A 21,572-nucleotide genomic window follows, 5' to 3' on the forward strand; every position below is an offset into this window, starting at 1 on the left:
AAAGGTTGGTAGTGTAGCTGCCGGCGATATTGCTAATGTACTATATAAAACATCAAATATTAAACCCCATAAAAACAAAAAAATCGAGGTGAAAAGGGAATTCCAAGAAGAGCTAAGGAGTTGCAAAGAAAAGTCGACTCTTATGAACGAGTTCACTGCTGAAGAGGTCTATAACGCATTAAAATCTGTGAAAAACGGAAAAGCAGCTGGAGTAGATGGAATCCTTCCAGAATTCCTTAAAAATTTAGGACCACGAAGCATTTGCTGGATTTCAAAATTGGCCAGTAAAATAGCAGACACTAATGTTCTTCCAAGACTCTGGCGCGAAACTAAAGTGATAGCTATTTTGAAACCCAACAAAGAAGCCAGGAACCCAAAAAACTACCGTCCTATATCCCTACTGTCAACAATGTACAAGCTGTTTGAAAGACTCCTCCTAAGACGCCTAGACGCCTAGAACCACTCTTAGAAGAATCCATGCCTATAGAACAAGCCGGTTTCAGGAAAAATAGAAGTTGTTGTGACCAAACCCTTGCACATTGCAACGCACATTGAAAATGGTTTCCAACGGCAGAAAAAATCCGGAGCAGTTTTTCTGGATCTGTCAGCTGCGTACGATACGGTCTGGAAGAGAGGACTATTACTAAAACTGGCTAAAATAATAAAATGTAAAACAACGCTAAGACTACTAGAGAACCTAATCTCTAACAGAAAATTCAGTGTATCTCTCAATGGGAAAGTAAGCAGTTACAAAATACTACAAAATGGACTACCACAGGGATCTGTAGTATCACCAATTCTTTTCAACACATATACTGCTGACATTGCCTGCACGAGCTCAAGAAAATTCATATACGCTGATGATGTAGCACTTGGCGCCCAAGCCAGAACCTTCACAGAACTTGAGGAAACGCTAAACGATGATCTAATAATCATACAAAAATATTTTCGAAAGTGGCATTTAAAACTAAATCCAAGCAAGTCTGTAACAAAGGTTTTCCATCTTAACAACCGAGAAGCGAACAGAGAATTAAAGATACAAATTGATGGGGAAAATATTGTATCAGAAGAATGTCCCAAATACCTCGGTCTGAAATTTGATAGGACCCTAACATATAACCAACACCTGGAGGGAACGAAAAATAAACTAAAATCACACAACAACATTATGGCTAAGTTAGCAAGCACCACCTGGGGCTGCCACAACAATATACTCCGGACTACAGCACTAGCGTTGGTTTATAGCGTAGCCGAATACTGTGCACCCGATGGGCTAGAAGCGCTCATTGCGCTAAAATTGACGTACAACTAAACCATACCATGCGTATCATATCAGGTACAGTAAGGTCCACTCAGACAATATGGTTACCCACCCTTTCGAATATAGCCCCCCCAGACTTAAGGAGACTATCACACACCACAAAGATATTACATAAGCTAAAAAGCCTGCTACCAGTTTTGCCACTACAAATTGACATCCTCGAACATCCGCAATTACGCCTTAAGTCTAGAGCTCCCATATGGCATGCAGAAACTCAAAGCGAATCAGTTGAGTACCTATGGACGAGACGCTGGGAACAGTCAGAACCCCGTAATAAAGACCTGATCAAAGAACCATTTAAAAAAGTCCCTGGCTGGGATGGCACAAGGGCTATATGGACAACGCTTAATCGAATAAGAACGGAACAAGGAAGATGCAACTACCTACTTCACAAATGGGGAATGGTAGACTATCCACTTTGAGAATGTGGAGAAACGCAGACAATCAAACATATGGTTCAGTCGTGTCCCATTACAATGTTCAAAAAAGGATTAACAAAACTACACGAGGATGGACCAACAGCTATAAAATGGCTTGAAGAACTAAATACTCGTCTGTGATTTTTATTGCTATTAGTATCGATGTTATTATAATTTACTATACCTACTATAACCTACCATACTAACATTTTATATATTTTATTACTTGTTTTTAAATAGTTGACAAGTTATCTTAATTATCATATTTATTTATTTGTTTTAATTTTACTAACTTTATCTATCTATAACATTTCTCACGTTATCTAAAGTCGAATATGTCATATGCAAATAATAAAAAATAAAAATATTGGTACTTTATATTTCTTATTTGGTATTTGATAAGGTAAAATTGAATCTACTCTTAGTAACTTATGTCAATTAAAATTAGGTCAAATTAATTCAATCATTAATAATAATCTACTATATAATGTAATTGTTACAATTCTTGCTTTTATTAAAAAAATATTCATAACTATACCTAATGTTGTTGGTGGTTTTGGAAACTAATTTCTATGGTAATAGAATGTTCTGATAAATTATCTTTTGTATGATTAAATAACATTAAATTTTGATTATTATCTCCATCATTAATAATAATGACATGTAGATTTATAATAATTAATAATGAAACAGAAACCTTAAATAATAGAATTATTTAATTATTTATTTATTTATTTGATTGGATTATTAGAATTTATTGTTTGAGCACATCATAAATTAACAATTAGGATAGACGTTGATATAAGAGCATATACCAACAATAATAGTTGATCTTCCAATATAAATTACAATTTTTAGATGATTAGCTAATATGTATGGATTTAAAATTAATTTTTTACCATCAACAGTTTAATCTTAGGTTAAATTTTTTTTGTTTACAATTGAATGTTTACCAGGTATGATTCTTGCTAATTCATCTATTGATATTATTCTTCATGATACTTACTATCTATTAGGTAGTTCATTTTCACTATGTTTTATCTAAAGGAATTGTATTTTCTATCGTTGCTAGTTAAATTCAATGAACCTATTTTTACTAGATTTTCAATAAATATTTTTATTATTCTAATATTTTTTATAGTAAATATAACTTTTTTCCCTTAGTTTTAACTTTTTACTATGAACAAAAATGTCATCAGATTAATAATTTATACTTTTAAAATTATAATATTAATTTACAATAGGTACTTGAAATACAATTTTTTTTTTTTTAATAACTATTTTTAAATTAAATTTAAGTAACTTTATTAAATCAATTCATAGTATAACACCTTTAAAACATTCATACTCAGAATTACCATTAATTATTGATTTCTAATAAAGCAGAATTAATATGCAATAAACTTAATATTCATTTCTAGGGAATAATTTTTTTTTAGAAATTATAAATTGATTAAAACTAAACTTCAAAAATAGAAATTCACAACTAATAGAACAATTTTTTTTTTCATGATCATACAATTTTTATTATAATTATAAATATTTCTTATATAATACAAATTTATGAAAATCAAATAATTGAATTTATTTGAACTACCTCCCGTTATTCTTGTTATTATTGTTATACCTTCACTTTATTTTCTTTGTTTAATAGATGAAATTAAATATCCAATTTTAACAATTACAATTTTTAGTTAATATTGAAATAAATAAATTATAGCTAGGCTAGGATTTCTTTGCATTTGCATGATATTTCCTTTATAATTTTTTCATAATAATTGCATATCTGTGAATTTCAAATATATTTAAGAGGATATTATACCCGCATGTGTTGTCCCTGTATCACTAATGTAGATCATAGTAACTTTTCATTCAGCAGAACACTTTTTGTGATGTTAGCTTTAATATTAGAGGTAATAATGTTATCTGGGGCATCTCATAGGCTTTTATTGGTATATTAATTTTTAAGCGAGTTACAAGCATTTTAAAGTTTTAATATTTTACATAACCATAATTCACATAAAAATTTAATGTTAATGAAAATTTGCTATGATCTACATTAGTAAAACAGAGACAACACATGCGGGTATAACGTCCTCTTAAACTATAATAATATAGTTTATAGATGTTACCTTGGTCATCAATATAAAATTATTTTTCTTTAAATAATTAAGAATATAAAATAATATATTAAACTTTTTTTACAGTAAAGGAGTTCCAAGGAGTTTAATAAAAAAATAGCCCAGCTTAATGGGCTGTATTAGGTTTATCCATATAAACTTATATTCAGAAGATTTCAAAAAATACAAATAATACTACACATTTATGCATTGAAAACCTTAAAATATACATCTCATGTTCTCTTAGAATAATAAAAAATATTTTCAAATTCAAAATACTGTACACTGATTGTTTAATAAATTTAAAACCATTTTATTATGGTTAAAATTTAAAATTTGGTCATAGAAATCAACTTTAGACAACCTAAATATAATATAAAGAAATTGGTTAATGATATTTTTTATTATAAAACATCATTAAGTTAAACAAAATTACCTTTTCCAATTATGAACCATTTACATGGGAAAAACTGCATGACCAAGTAAACAAATAAACCGTCAAAAGCAATCTTTATTTTAGAATTATATTAAAAAAGTTAGTTACCTGCCAATAATCAAAAAAATTTAAATATCAAGATTTAAACAATAATAAATTACTTTTGTATTATATTTTTGATAAATCTTTCCTAGATATGTGAATCATATCTTCTAATATGATGTAACTATAAAATTCACCATAAACTTTTTTCCGTGCATTCTTTGCTAAATAAATCTTTACTTACCCTTGTCACTGCATATGCTTATAAAAAATAAAAATGTATGCAGGCCGGACAAATATTGAATTAAAATACTTAACATGTTTGCTTATTTTACTTAATAAGGTAATAATCTCCGCGTCACACTAAGTTATAGTTGTAAGTATTAGGTACATAATATTATTGTGATACATATACACATTGTCATAAATCTACAGGTGGTTAATGAATTAAACTGATAACCACAGTCACTATCAATAGCATATTCTGAATACACTGTCTATAAACTATATACATAAATATCGAATAATTTTGATTATAAGAGGTGACAATGTCCAAATAAAAATTATACTATATTTAATGTCATAACTACTAAATGCAATTATCCAAATTATTTTTTAAAGATAATCATTGAATTCATTGTCTATTAAAAATTAAATAATATGTTCTCTTAGTAAAAAATAACTATCTTTATATTGAGGTCAGCATTCATTCAGCAACATTAATCCACTCATGGTCCCTCACTACTAGATATTAGATATAGCAATCTCTACTCAAATCTCAATTACCTATTACTTATTTTTTAGATTATTACCTTAAATATATGATACTCAATTAACTATAGGTTACCTACCTATTAATAAATTAATTTTCACTAATACCATAAATTATTTTACGCTAGTTGTAACGCCCCTAGCTCATCATGATATCACAATCACATACTATAATTTTTTCATGTGGTCAAAAACCATCTAATTAAGTACACCCAACACTAAATAGAGATTTTTATATTTAGAATTGTTAATTTAAATAAATAAAATAAGTATTTATTAGAAATACAGGGGCGGACTGGGACCCAATCGGCCAACTGTTCTGCAAAAAACATTGTCCCTAACGTAAAGCATTATCACACCTAGTGAACAAAAAAATTTTTACCTCATGTTTTTTTTTTAGTTCTCAAATTATTAACTAAATAAAATATATTTATATTTATGGATATACTGTTATTTAATTTTGATTCTCCTTAAAATGTAGTTTATCATATATATATATATATACTGTATAAAATTAAATTTTTTTTTTTACTGATGTATCCAAAAATAATTTATAATAAGTTCTTTTCTTAATTATTAAATATAATGAAATTGGTATATATAGTTTTTATTTTAAATCACTGTTTAATAATATGAATATAAACATTGTTTATATAAATTGAAAAAAATACTGGCAAACAAACTAACAAATGCTATTATAGCTCATACATAAAATATATCTGTAGTATAATAATTACATACTTAGTAAACATTTTTAAAATAAACGAAATAATGTTAACATATAATAATTATAAAATATGTTCCTCAACCTTATGTATCTAAAGAGTTGTTGACAATTAATTATTTTTTAAATCATAAATTAAGTATGACAAATTATTTTACATGTAGGTACTTACTATTAAAATAATAATTAAGTTAAATAATGTATACACAATATAATAAGGAATCATATAATAAGTAATAAATAAATTAAAAAAGTTAACTCACCAAAGAATTTTCTCTTACAGCTACAATTAGGCAACTTTAGTGTTTTGGTTGCGTTACACAATCATCTAAATATTGGGAATACAATAATAAAAAGTAATTAGATATATACTAATAATATTAAAAGAAAAATGAATTCAGTAAACATTTTAAACATATTATTTTATAGATTATTAGATTTTATTTTAATCTGCAATTTATTATTAAAATATATGATGTAATATAAATAGGTATAGTATACTCAATTATTTATACTTGCCAACAAATATTTTGTTAGATGTGCATGTAGTGACCGATCCAATGATATATTTTTTTTGTTTTAGCTCATTGGCAATAGCCTGCAAATTTATCAGTTTTTTTTTAAATGAAGCTTTTCAGCTCGGCCCTTTGGTTCTTTTTCCATAATGTATTATTGTATTATGTGTTTATTTAAGAGGACGTCTCACCAGTCACCCGCATGTATTGATTCCGTCTTACACACGTACGACATGGTCAATTTTCGTTCACCAGTTTCAATAGTGTGCTTTTAATTTTAATATTAGACCTTTTATCAAACTTTTAGGCAAGAACATTATCTGTGTTTTCTCATTGGTTTTTTACGATATTTTAATTATTTAGTGAATTATGAACGTTTTAAAATACTTAATAATTTGATACTCATAACTCACCTAAAAATTAAAATATCGTAAAAACCAACGAGAGAACACAGATAATGGTCTTGCTTAAGTTTGATAATAGGTCAATTCACTCTAATATTAAAACTAAAAGCACACTATTGAAACTGGTGAACGAAAATTGACCATGTCGTACGTGTGTAAGACGGACTAGACGGAGACAACACATGTGGGTGAGACGACGTCCTTTCGAGTATTAAATCACAGCTGTATTTAATTCTACACTAAGTAAACAAATTATTTCATACGCGAGGTTGGGTACACGACACTACGACAAACACAGAAATAAGAATCAGTAATACTCAATATTAAAATTGTAATAACTATTTTAGGAATATGTTTCCCGGTATTCGCCGGCGGTGGTCGACTGCTGATAGCACAGCGATGTATATATATATATATATTATACAGACTATAATATTAATACTCCGTTTCGCGAGTGGAGGTAAACGAGTCGCACATTATCCATCGTATCTGCCGCCGTCAATAATACGGAGGCCAAATTTCTTCCACTCTCTACAGTCCGACGATTACGTATGCGAGCAGATCTTTGCCGACCTAAAGCTTTACGATCGTGACCGAACAGGTGAAAGTGGTGTGAGACTGTGAGAAGCGCATCGACCAACGATGAAAAACGTGTAGACAGTTAGTATAGGTCTCATTAAAAACGGACTGTAGCATATTACGTGATATCATTAAATTAATTATATATTATTATTATAGATTGCTCAGTGACAATGCTCACTGTTATAGAAAATAATAATATTATATTGCACGATAGCTGAGTTCAATTGACTGTCAATAGGTGGCGACACGGGTAACGATATAATAATTTATACTCTATTGTTGACGCACCACCACCGCGCCCCGCGGAGTTATCGAACGGCGTCGATATAACTGGCCGCGCGATACTTGCGGACGCGTGACTCCGTGAGTGTAACCTTAGAGTATCGCTTAGTAGGATTAGGCTATCCTCCCGAAGAATTAACGCTGACAATAAATCGTTAATAGCTGTTTTTATTGTACCACCCCAACCAATCGCTTCGAATTATAATATATTACAGTGGGCACGGGGGGGAGGGATATGATCATACGAAATAATATAATAATAATAATAAGAGGACAAGGGGGGAATGTCTACGCGCAGACCGCCGTACATAGATCACAGCAAGAAAGACCGTTCATATAATATTACATTAGACACACATACATATATATACATATATATACATATATATGATAAATAAAATTATCTTATCTGAGCAGCACGACGGCGGTGACAAAGACAGCTGACGCTTGGCCCACAGGTGACGGCGGTGTTGAACAACGTACCTCCGACGAACGACCGTTGGTGTAGCGTGAGGTGGCACAACCGGGTACATCACGTGCGATTGCGATCACGCACGTGGACAGCCCAAATAACGCGAACTCTGTCCAGACTGGCCGCACGGGTGGCAAAGAAGTACGGGTTGAATAAATAGACCGCCGACTTGGGGTCTTACAACGCCCACGGGACGTATCTAGCGCGTCCCGACTTATCGGCTCACCACAAAGGAACGCTGAGCGGACGGACACAACAATGACGACGACGGGGGACGGGGGACGCGGTACAGGCGGACGACTAGAACGGCGTGTGCAGAATTGGCGTGTTTCGACGCGAAAACCCACAATACGCTACGATTGCCTTCACCGGCGACGACACGCACAACGAAGACGATATGGGCGGCGTACGACGAACGGGTGGCACAAAACGAAGAAGTCTCGTACAAGTCGCACACGAGGTTCACATACACACGCACCGTTATGCGATATTGCGACCAACACCGCTAAATACGACGGACACGTAACAATTGGTGACGAGCAGAGAAGCTAGACTGACGGGCGGCACTAATCACGGCCAGTGGCGAGCTATCCATGTTGCCGGGGGGAAGGAAGGGGGGTCGCGCACCGATAAGGTACGGACGGCACCCGCATTGACATGCTGAAAAACCGGCGCTCAAACACTATAATACATTTATTTTATTATATTATTTTATTTTTGGTTGCTACCTAACGACCACGACGATCAATCATAATACAAATTACAATGTTGTGTAACTTTTTTATTTATCTCATCAGTCATCACACACCAAGCGCAATTGCCAATTGTGTAATGGCTAATAGCTAACTCGGATACTATAATAATATTTATTGTTTATTAATAATTGATTTTATTGATATATAAAGTATCTATACAAGTATATTATAGTATGATGGTCAGAAATTGAAAACAAATAACAGTTATTTAGTTTTGTAAATTGTAATTTATTTAAAACAACCTATAACATGTAATTTTGAAATACCAGATGATATTTAAAAAAATTCAAAATAAATAAATAAAAACTGATGGTTTTCAAAATTTTTCAACTCAAAATAAATTTTCCTGTTTTTAAACATTATAAAATACGTATTTAAATAAAGTAACATCAAACAAACAAATTTTTGCAATTTGCATAATCAAACATATTGACATTTTCAATAAAATTTGCTGTTTCTAGTGCGATATTAGTTTTTAATTTACCAGTAACAACAGGTATTAACTTACGAAGCTGCATCAGATCTTCATCTATTAAGAATTTATATTGCCAACTATCACGACATTTTTTGAAAAACGTTTGGGGCAATGTGAGCGAACAGGTGCAATTTTGCACATTGCCCATGCAGTATTACTTTTTATGTGAATTTCATAAGCTTTTTTAATATCTCTAAATTAAATTTATTTATTTTAAATTTGTATTTTATCACCTAATAAATTATTCCGTAAGCTTTTTATCAAATTAAGTATATCATAAATTAAAAATAATTTTTAATTATTTATGTATATTGTCTACTGATGGATTATGATATTATGTTGTACCGAGTAATGAAAACATTCTTATATTTTGTGATCCCTCATAAGTCATAACTATTCGAGTTTAGCCAACGACGTAACGTACATTCACCAGGTAAAATAATTTTATTTTTAACATATATATTTTATATATCGATGACGATTTGTAATAAAGAGATAAAGATAATTATTTTTCTTCACTTGCTTACTGTCCGTTGCTTACGCGATTTATGGTTAATATGGTTTAAATTTATGTTTCAAAAACTCATTGTTGCCCTTTTATGTTTAGTGGCTTTCACAATCGTAAGCATCAGTTTTTTAATTGTTCATTTTTTAACTGTAGATTTGGGGTAATTATTGATTCCGCCGACTACTGTTTATAATATTTGCATATCGATTCCACCGGACACTGTTTATGCCCCCCCCCTTGTATATTTATTTTAAAATATATAAACCTACATAATATACAATATATATTAATAAAATATATAAAATGATAATAATAATTATATATTTCAAAAATAGAATGTATAATCTAATTAATATAAATGTAATTAGTAATTACTTTTGGTAATATTTGGACACATGTTTTAAATACGAGTGAAAAGAAGAAAAGTGAATATATATAATATTTACTTAGAAATTGTATTATCTTTCAAATCATTAAATCAATTTTTAATATGTACTTACATTGTTTTTTTTTTTTTTTGTTAAAAGCACTATTTTAGCTAATTAAACTATACAGACACAAACACGATTATGTTTCAATGTGTTCTGCTGTAAGCCTGTAAACATATTGTATACAAATTAAAATCGAAAATAATACGATAATAAGAACGAAAATAGAAATGCGTTGATTATTCGAGCTCTCTAATAACACAGTTTACTAATAGTATGGTCTTGACGTGATAACTCAGTGATTGGCAATGTAATAATATATTACTATTATTTTGTTGCCACATTTTTTAATGATTATTCATAATTCATCTTAAAAATTAGAATACATTAGGAGATTTTAAAACATTCATTTTAGTCATTGAAAGCTGTCCGCCCCTAAAAAATTGCACGCTCCCCTCCCCCCCATTAACCCGACGCTGCGTATAACTCATAAACTACTCGCCCTAAATTCAATTTTTATGTATCAAAATACTCAGAAAAATATTCTGCTTTGGAATATGAAATTAAGAATCTAAGGTGTCATTCAAAAAAGTAAAAACTTAAAAAAATATTTAAAAATATATATTTTTAATAAAAACGTTGTTTTTTAACAAATTGAACCTATATACACCCCCCCCCCTGAACTGTACCTTTTGTCCATAGTATACTAACCAATTTGGAAATGTTTTTGGGGAACTACTGCATACGCTACTGGCGGAAACCCCGCTTGAAAAAAATCCCGGTTGCGCTACTGCATGTGTATTGTGTATATTGTGTATACTGTATAATATAGCTCGCCGTTTGTGCCAAGCATCCACCAACCTCACCACCATGGCACCATATAGTCATGTTTAGAATAAATTCGCAAATCTATCTACAGTATTTTTACGTGAAGTTACAATAAGAAACAGTTCATAGAACTCAAACAAATACAATAAAAAAATATTCATAAAAAAGGTAACATTGGATTTTAAATGTGCTCTATTAGATATTTCAAACGATTAGTCCACGGTTAGATTAACAAATTAGTGTAGTATATTTGTATACGAATTGGTACCAAAAATTTTTTAAAAATATAACTAAATTATAATTCCATTAGATGGCTTTTTGTCGTTAAAATATTGTTAATTACTGTACACACATTTGTGTTGATATCCATCATGATGGTTTTATGTCAAATTTAGATTTAGAAAACGACATAGAACTATAGTCCATTCCAAATGAGATCAGCCTTCGGCGGCCGGTTGTGCGCACGGAGGCGTGGCTTCACTACGAGCACGGTCTCGAACTTTGTCGTCGCGGCGCATGACTAGAGCGACGTAATTAGTCTATTATAGACCAGCGACCTGTACAAATAACTTAAATTGCATTGTATACTCTGAAACAGATGGACTGCGGAGCTGTACGTCGTGATGTATTTTTCCGTACCGTCACTCGCACAGTCGCGCGCGCCGCATGATCACACGTACGTCAGTGTACGCTATCGGTACAACACCAATTTCTTTTGTTCAATTTTTAACACCTATATATTTTTTTTATTACCTAATGTTATAGGTATGTAAAAACAAATTCCTATAATTTAATTAGTAACAATTTATTATATTTAAGCATGATAAAAAAAGTATAATACATGATAAAAAATTATAAAACATAAAGCATGATAAAAAAATATAATACATGATAAAACAATGATAAATATAATACATGATAAAAAAAATGATAAATATAATACATGATAAAAAAATGATAAAACATAAAGCATGATAAAAAATATAATACATGATAAAAAAATAAAAATTAATTACTCCGAATCATCTGTTGAGGTTGTTTCTCCTGTTATCGTCATAATACAAGGTTCCATTGCATCTATCAATTCATCCATGATATCGTCCGCTTTCCATATTTTGTCCTCTTCTTCAATTACGTGCTTTATAAAGTTTTTCCAGTTTTCAGGTGTAACCCTTTCAATCGCTGTATTTAGCAGTTGGCGAACATCGTCGATTTTAAAAGTCGTGTTTTTTTGTTTCACGTATCCTTTTACCATCGCCCATGCTAATTCAATGGGATTGAATTCGCAATGGTACGGTGGCAATCGGAGTACGGTGTGCCCGTTGTCTTTTGCCAAGTTGTCGATTACATACGATTTTTGTTGTGGTCGCATTTCTTTTGATATCGCCAGAAGTTCGGGCTTCAACAATGACGATAGCGGTCGTTCACGAACAACGTCTCTGGAAATGAGCCACTCCAATATATCAGCCTTTTTCCAAGAACTATTTGGATATTTTTCTTGCTCTACTGAATGGTACGGCGCATTGTCCATGACGATGATTGAATTTGGATCGAGTACAGGGATAATGGACTCAAACCACTGTTTAAAGTTATCCCCATTCATCTCGTCGTGGTAGTCTCCTGTATTTTTTTTGGAAACGAAACATAGTAGGCCACCTGGCAGAAAACCATGCTCTGACCCAATGTGTAATACAATGAGTCGTTTCCCTTTACCTGATGGATTTGGTAAACCGGTTGAAAGACCTTTGTTGAATGCATCGTGTTTAGAGAGAACCGTATTGTCCTTCCAAACACGATCGACACAATCGCCGGCGTTCAACCATGTTTCATCCAGATAATATATAGATCGACCTTCAGCTCTATATTTCCGAATGTCGTATAAATACTTACGACGCCAAACAATTAAGTCCTCCCTCTCGGTCAGCACACTGCACCTTTTTCTTTTTGTAAATACGAAGTCCAATTTTTTGATAACCCGATACAGAGACGTCCTTTTAAAATTTGGAAGCGATGGATCTGCGTTTACATCGAATAAAATTCGATCGATAGTTGGTAGTTCACGTTTTAACCAAATAGAATGAATTGTCCGACGTAATCCTGTGCGGTCCAGATCATCAATTTTTTCAAATAGTGAAGCCTTTAATCTTTTTCTGTTAGGAGATGATACTGTTTTCGTCGTTTTATATTCGCTGATGGTATTCCTTATTGTGTCTCGTCCCAAACCAGTTAACTCTCTAATACGGTTAATAATGTCCCCATATTTTTTGTCTGGTGTATTAGAAATGATATCTTTATAAATATTGACTATCATTATTTTTTGACGACTGGACACAAACTGTAAAAAACATATTATATAAATAATAATATATACGTAATACATTTTGAAATATCAAATATTAAATAAGTAAATATTTGAATATTATATTAATCATTGTTACTTACTTTTCCATTTTTATTTTTTGTTTTTGGAGAAGTAGTAGGTACACCTTCTTCAGGCTGCAGAGGCATACAACCTTCTATTTCAGGGATATCACCCGTATTTATTTCGTTATTATCACTCATTATACAATATGCAAAACACAATTTCAATAACAAACAAATAAATCAGTAAAATAAAACGGACAGGCGCGTAATTCAGCGGCAAACACGAAGGCGTCGAGTCGTTAAATGCAGGCGCCAGGCACGTAAACACGATACACACATACCGGCGGCGTCGACATCGGCCGCCGCCGCTGGTAGAGCTCCAGTCGAACAACTACTAGGTGGGGGAGCCAGAACCGCCTCCGGACGAAAACTGGTTGCCGCGCAAGGCTGATCTCATTTGGAATAGACTTTTTATATACGACAAATAACCATCGTGGCCTTTTGTGGGTGGTTTTATCGAATGGCTTTTTGTCGTGCTTCCCAATGATCGTGTCAACTAGGGCGTATTTGTGTAACTATCCGGAAGATGGCGTATTTTGGTGAACACAATCTTATACGGACCGCCCATCCCTAAACCCATATACCACGAAACCGACACCTAACCTAATGGAACGCGCGTCGCGCACTATTACACTAATGTGCAGTTGTTCAGTTTCCAAGCATTCACATGGTTGTGCATATACCTGGGCAATTATCTTTGAAGTATTATAGCATTTTAAATTTCAAAATAAAACGCTTTCGGTCACACCTGCGATTTTAATCAGAAAAGTAAGTTGTTTAATTAAATTGTTTATATAAAATAATAAGTATTAATAATTATAATATTTACATATTATTAATTAATTTTAAATATTTTAATACTAAGGTACTTTCAATGCATTATACTGCTTTATTTTTATAACATGTTAACAACCAAATACAATAGTATAAGACTTTCGTTTAAAATTTAAATACCAAGTGTTTGGAAATGTATTATATCAGTTATTAAATATTAATAGTCAGTAGTAATAATATTGTTTAGATAATTATTTTAATTACATTATAATATATACTACCTACCTAGTTATAATATATTTTTAAAATAATCTAGGATTTAAAAACCATTAAATTATCATACTTTTAATATAATTATTTAAATTAGAAGAATCAAATATATATGTATAACGTGAGTTTTCACCAGACAACCATATGGCCGTGGTATCTACTCTGCAGGTCGTGTAAGCGACCTAGAATTCTACCAGGTAGCTGTAATGCAGTTGATTATTCTGAAATATTTTTTTCTTGCTTTTTGTTCGATTTGCTGACCTAAATATAAGAAATCGATGGACGGATAACATCGGGCGTAATGTCCGCACATGTTTCCAGCTTTATATTATATTGTATTATGTTGTACCTATATAGCATCAAAACAAAAAAATCGATTTTCGCACACTGGTTCGTGGTGACACATATTATCGAGATGGGCATTAATCGTTAAATTCCGAAATCCTACTAAAAGAAGTTACTACGTAGTACGCAGCAGGTAGTAGGTATACGTTTTCTAAAATATCAATAGCACATTATATTTACCCCTCACCACTGCGCAGAAACGACCTTTTCGTGCGACATATAATACATATTATAACGTATAACACAAAGCATTATCATAGCTATACAATATTTTTTTATAATTTATAAAGGGACGCACCACAGCTCCGCATGCATAAAAATATTTTGTGAATCCGTAGCTCTGCATGCACCGTATTTCCGCACGGTTGAAAAAATGAACATGCCGTAGCTCCGCATTATAAAAATATTTTTAAAACCAAAAGTCCGCATGCCATAAAATTAATAAAGATAGCGCTATGTCGGCGTAAAAGTGTAAAACCATGTTGAAATTAAACTATTATATCTGCAAAGCAATATCTAATCATAATTGTATACCGATTCGTTTTCCATGTCTTTGTGACTCAACTAATTGACAGTGATCACTGATCAGTTGTTTTATTATCATCATCATAGTATAATCATTTCTAAAATTTGTTTTATTTTATACATCTGTGAGTCTTTTCACGCCAAATTTGGTGATTTATTTACATCGGCACATCCCAATATTGCTGTATTCATTAAAAATGTATTAGCTATGCAGACGGATTCTTATATCAGAATGAATTCTGCCTGCAATAATAACGAAAGGAGGATAATTATAAATCAACAAAAAAATAATATACTACTTATAAATAAAAAAATTGAATTATATAATAACACCCAAATTAATAGGTATACAATTTTGTAAAAAGTTTGGCTTCATTTAATAATATTTTATTTTAATTTATTTTAACTTTACATTTAATTTATACCCTATACTATTTTATTTCATAGTTACCTGTATTATTAATTATTATTATTCATATTATATTTATTTAACTATAATATCATATATTGTGTTTTGTATTTAAACAATAAAAAAAAATTATGTGCGGAGTTACAGTGTTTTAAAAAAACCTTGTATGCGGAGTTAGGGTGTTCAAAAAAAAACCTTGTATGCGGAGTTACGGTGATATATTACAAAATGGCCCCGATGCATGCGCAGTTACGGTGCACCGTTACAAAGTGAACAATTTTAAGAGGGTATCGATGCAATATTTGTTTTCTCTCTCTGACCCACACGCAACATTGATAAAATACTTTCACCTAAAACCGTTTTTTTTATTTTTTTTATGCAATTTTAAAGTAAAATTACCTATTACAAAAATTATAGAGGATAATATTTTCAAGAGAATGACCTTATCGGTTTTATATTTTATTGTTATTTAATTTTATATTCGACTTTCAAAAAAAAAAAAAAAAAATTAATTTAAATTATGTTTAAATTGTTTTGAGAGAATATTTAGACAAATCGATGTGTCATACTCTCGAAAATATTATTATCTATCGATTTTGTAATAGGTGATTTTACTCAAAGATTACTCAAAAACATAAAAAAATGATTCTGCGTAAATGCGTTTTGTCTATGTTGCGCACACCAGAGAAAGAAAATAAACAGTGCGCTAACGTCCTTAAGCCTTAGATATGCAATATTATATATTTTGTTTTGACCTATTACACAATAGAGTAGCAATCACGCTACGGCACTGCTACGTGCCATTTGATTAAGATTTAAAAAGCATTAACACACACTTATTTTATAAAAAAAATGTATTATTACCCATTTTATTATGCATTTTTATTTTTTTTAATTTTATCTCAGCTTACTTTTTGTTATTTTATTTGTATGATAGGTGTTTTTATATAAATCCCTTTAGTAACTGTATTGTTATTAAGTTTGAAAGATAACTTTTGCACCTTATTTTTTACATTGTCTTCAATTCCATATTGTTGTACAAGTAAAAGTTTCTTTATCAATCATTTAATAAATTAAAATATAGTTTTTAATGTGTACACAATTTAATGATTAATTGATTAATTAGTTAATTTATTTAATATATTTGACTATACCTATCGGTAAATTATTGAATATTGAGTGTTTTAAACTATTTATATTTCAATTATCATAGTTTTATTTTTGTTATGAAGTCTATGAAGAAATTAAAGAAATTTTTATTAATATCTTAGAGTTTTGTTGGTTCAAAAACTGACAACTTAAATAAAAATTTACAAATAGGTATTGTTGATATTTTATTTTCAAGTAGGAAAGACATGTTTTAATAAACGTATTAAGTATAAATATTTCATTCAAAATGTATATTAGATATATCAAATGTGAATTGGTGACTTAATTTTGTAAAATATAAATTTGAAAGCATTTTTTTTTTTAGGGTTAATACACATTTACTTCAGTAACTGCAGAAACCGTACATAGTATAAATACAATGATGTAAGTATCTAATTTGTATTAATACATAATATATTTACTAAATCTAATTTTTATCATTGGTTCATGAGTTAATAAAAAAAGAAAAGTTTGATTCCATGTAGATTTTTATAGGTAGGTACCTAATCTATCTTACACATAAAATAACAGTGCAGGATGCAGATACTTTCGTAAACTTATTTAAATTACTTAAATTTTGCCTAATATTAGTAATTACTAATTATTTAGGAAAATAAAAATAAATTATAGTGTATAATTTCTATTGATTCTTCTTATATTCAAAGAATATAATAAAAAAAATATCTTTAATATTTGTACTTATAATATAATTTATAAAATAAGATGAAATCTGATAGCACATTTTTATAAAAAAAAAATCTATCCCATTCACTAGCTACCCACAAATTATTATAATACTTGCACCAATTAATATAACACCTATTTATAATATTAATGCATATACCATGTGTGTTTCAGGAACTCTTTAAAATTATTTGTTGTGTTATGGGCCAGCAGCACAGCTTTTGTAGTAACGGCACCCGCTCCCGAGCGATCAGACCCATGGGAGGTGACACAACAATATTGTGGAGAGTTACTTAAATCTGCTGTACAAATTGTCTGCAAAGGAAAGACACTAAAAAGTAATTTTTTATTTTATGCTTTATATAATGATACAGTATATGTAATTAGTGTAATATTAAAAAAAAACAAAATTGTATAGAGATTTATCATCAATAATTTTCAGTCCACATTGACATAAATATGATCAGTTGAGATTATTAGTATGAAACTTATTATTACATACACTTTTTATAGAAAAAAAATGTATCAAATTTTGTTTTTTTAAATAATTTCTGAATTGAACTCCGTAACTTAAAAATAAATAATAAATAGTAAAATTAGTATACAAAGTTAAAAAAAAAAACTTTTAGACTAAATTTTATTTTCAATTATTAAATGTTAAATATTTTGTATCAAATCTAGACTTGTTTCATATTTATGTTGAACAACATAGCTTTAGATTATTTAAATTAAATGTAAGTAAAATTCAATTGGATAGTTAGTATCAACAATTACACATGCCTTTCCCTGCTGTGACTATTCATAGCATAATAGCGTCATATAGAATTTCATATTTATTATTATTAAAAAAACATATTATAGTTAGTTATAAACATTACAAGTAATTGAGTAAGAATGCAATATTATACCTGTAGTTAAAAATAATTCCACAGTTGTGTTGTACTATTTTATTGGTAATAAAATTACTACTAATTTTAGCTTTCTAAAATATCTCACTTATCTATGGTCATCAGTTTCTTCATACATGTTAACTTTGATTAAATAAATGATATTCTTCTTGAGGTCTTCCAAATATTCAAAGCACATATAAAATTCCATAACTTTTGATATAATATGATCTTTTGGTTATTGGTAATCTAGGAAGAATAAGTAGGTATTTGGAAAGGGGAATCTATGTATTAAAAATATGAGATAAAAAGCAACGAAAATGCAAATATCTAAAACTATTAAATTTAATAATAAAAAAGAATTAATATGTATTTTTAAAATTAAAATAAATATGGTTTTCAATTTTAATTGATACAGCATTGATATTTTATCTCTTTCTACTTTTTTTGAATTGAAACTTAATTTTGAATAACATAGAAAGTAACGAACTCCTTCATAGAAATTACTTTTAAAAAAGATGGGCAAGTAGGTACAATAAATGTTGAATGAGTCACTGTGTTGTCATGGTGGTTGTGTTATACTTGTATACAATAATATAATAATGAATACAACAACCGATTCTGAATGAAGATGGTTCGTCAGCCTATCACTAAATATATTTCATGTTATGTTTTTTGATATTGCTATTAGATAAAGTAATTTATATTATCTACCTACCATTAGTAGGTAATATAATAGGTTGAATTAATTTTTGTCGAAAACATTACATTTTAAAAACTCATTATGTGTATAAAATATATAAATGCAAATGAAAGTTCATGTCCCTTCAAATAATATTTTTGATTTATAACAAAATAATGAAAAACGTTATTCATACTGAATATATGTAATTTAGTTCAAGTTTTAAATTCAAATGTTTATAAAAAAAATTGTGCATTGGTATTTTTAGATTTTGTTTCCATTATGAATTTATAAAGAAGTTTGAATTATAAATTTAAGCATTTAAAGCCTTAAAACTTATAAAAATTGATAATTTTGTTATTATTTTACTGTAAAATATATTTTGTAATTTATATATCGTTATGACTTTGACAAATTTAAACCTCAATTACATAAAAAAAAAAAATGTGACAATGTAATTTTAGTTATGTGGGATTTTGTATTAATTTTTTAAAGATTTTGAGCAAATAATATTTTATTAACATTTATTGGAAAATCTATAAACAATTGATAAATGGGAATATCTATAAAAAAACTCAAAAACATTTAAAATATTTAGTTTATTATATTATTTGTAGGAAATGCTTACATAAATATTTAATGACACTTTCAAGTAACTACAGTTATTTATTTTTGAATCCCCCCTCTCAAATAATTTTACCTAATTTTTTTGAAAAATCCTAGGAATTTGAACTCCAAAGTATAAACTAGATTCAATTTTCTATGAGAATACTCAAACCATTCTCAAAATTAAAAATTGTGGTATTTTTTCGACTACTTATATCGTGTATGAAGTTTATTTACAATACATACACAAACACACATCATTGAAAAATCAATACATTTATCGCACTTAGCTCAAAATCAAAATAATTTCATTACAAATGTATATTGGTTTAAATAAAACGTAGGTAATAGAATTATTACATGCTGCTTACCTAACTAAATAATTGATTTTGTTATAGTATTTTGTAACTTGTATTTTGAGTTAGTTACTATTCAAAATTCTACATAACGACGAAAAGATAACATAGCTATAATGTAACTTTTATCACCTATAAGTTATATAACGGCATAATATTATTATGATATCTCAATGATTCTAATTTAACTATGGTTTCAGATACTGTGGAACAATTTGAAAGACAAGAAAGAAATAAATTTATTATAAATGCATGCTGTACAAAAGAATGCAATTTAAAATTTATTAAAGCACATTGTCCTGAACAACACACTAAGTAACTAACTATACAATCTAATTTGTATTAATTATATTATAAAATGTGAATGTTTAACTGTTAGGATTTAATTGTTGGTTATTGTAGCAACCACTTCAAAAATATTTGTTCGAAATAAATTTATGTATAGGAAGTTGTATTAATCTTTTGAAGATCTACAATTATTATTTTAATTTTGAATTCTATTTCTAGTTATAATTATTTATTATTGTTACCTGTAAAAATATATTGGTACAGTACCTAAAACTTCTTGAGCACTAAGTTCAATAGGTTTTTTTGTTGTTTTTTAAATTTGCACTGCTTTCCTTGCTTCAATTTCTGAATTATCAGGTGTATGGTTTTAATATAGTCTTTTTCAGTGTCATTAACAATTTAGCTATCTATTAAATACGATCACATTATTACGCTTTACACTCGATACATCGCCAACTAAAATTTTTATTGAACCAATATAAATATAATTTGTAACACAAAAGTCTAAACATTTTTACTTTTAATAAATTCGATATTAATGACTGGTAGAAAACACATATATATATATATTATATATTTATTTAAACTGTATAGCATTCACGAAAATAAAACAGTATTTACTCTACACATTTGTAAAATTGTAAAAATGTAACATGAATAAATTACACAAGCTACACAGTCGCGTACCGACACGGCGTACCTATCTATTAATGAGAAAAAACAATGATAATTATAGCGATGGTGTTTCGAAAATTAATCCAGGAAAAGTATAGATATTATGAATATTTTATTTATATAAATGATACATATAATTTTGTGTGGTTCTTTTATCGTATTTAACTTATCGTTATATCGACATATTAATTTTTTTCGCTTAGTTCTCGTCATTCTCAATTTTCTCAGTGTTCAATTTACTATCTAGACACTGCATAATTTTAAAATTAACCAAACAGTTTATTCTGTGTTACTACCTACTCTTTATCTACACTATAACGAACTTAGTATTGTTTTCAAATGAAAGTGTTTTAATATGTCTTGCAATTCAAAAATCGGAATGTTGTTAAAAATCCAAAAACTAATATTATAATGTT

General features: G+C 29.3%; 2 protein-coding genes across 2 annotated transcripts in view; both read right to left on the bottom strand.

Moving 5' to 3' along the window:
- The window catches only part of LOC132927362 (histone deacetylase HDAC1-like), a 46,518-nt gene extending 40,356 nt beyond the window's left edge, over positions 1–6,162 (bottom strand). The window contains exon 1 of the mRNA XM_060991870.1: positions 6,097–6,162. The gene's annotated coding sequence lies outside the window, so the exon portion shown is untranslated. The remainder of the gene's footprint in view (positions 1–6,096) is intronic.
- A 5,709-nt stretch (positions 6,163–11,871) lies between these two features.
- LOC132927305 (uncharacterized) lies at positions 11,872–13,819 on the bottom strand. The gene is made up of 2 exons (XM_060991817.1): positions 13,525–13,819; positions 11,872–13,417 (listed from the first exon to the last, which is right to left on the bottom strand). The coding sequence occupies exons 1-2, from the start codon at positions 13,642–13,644 to the stop codon at positions 12,095–12,097; spliced, it is 1,443 nt and encodes a 480-aa protein (XP_060847800.1). The 5' UTR covers positions 13,645–13,819; the 3' UTR covers positions 11,872–12,094.
- Between the last annotated feature and the right edge of the window lie 7,753 nt (positions 13,820–21,572).

This window comes from Rhopalosiphum padi, chromosome 3 (genome assembly GCF_020882245.1).
Source record: "Rhopalosiphum padi isolate XX-2018 chromosome 3, ASM2088224v1, whole genome shotgun sequence".
Classification (NCBI taxonomy): Eukaryota; Metazoa; Arthropoda; class Insecta; order Hemiptera; family Aphididae; genus Rhopalosiphum; species Rhopalosiphum padi.

Bases quoted from the DNA above. Each gene is read 5' to 3' on its own strand.
- LOC132927305 (XM_060991817.1), bottom strand. From the start codon at position 13,644: ATGAGTGATAATAACGAAATAAATACGGGTGATATCCCTGAAATAGAA. The intron at 13,418-13,524 runs GTAAGTAACAAT...TGTTTTTTACAG, and splicing joins CAAAAAATAAAAATGGAAAA to TTTGTGTCCAGTCGTCAAAA.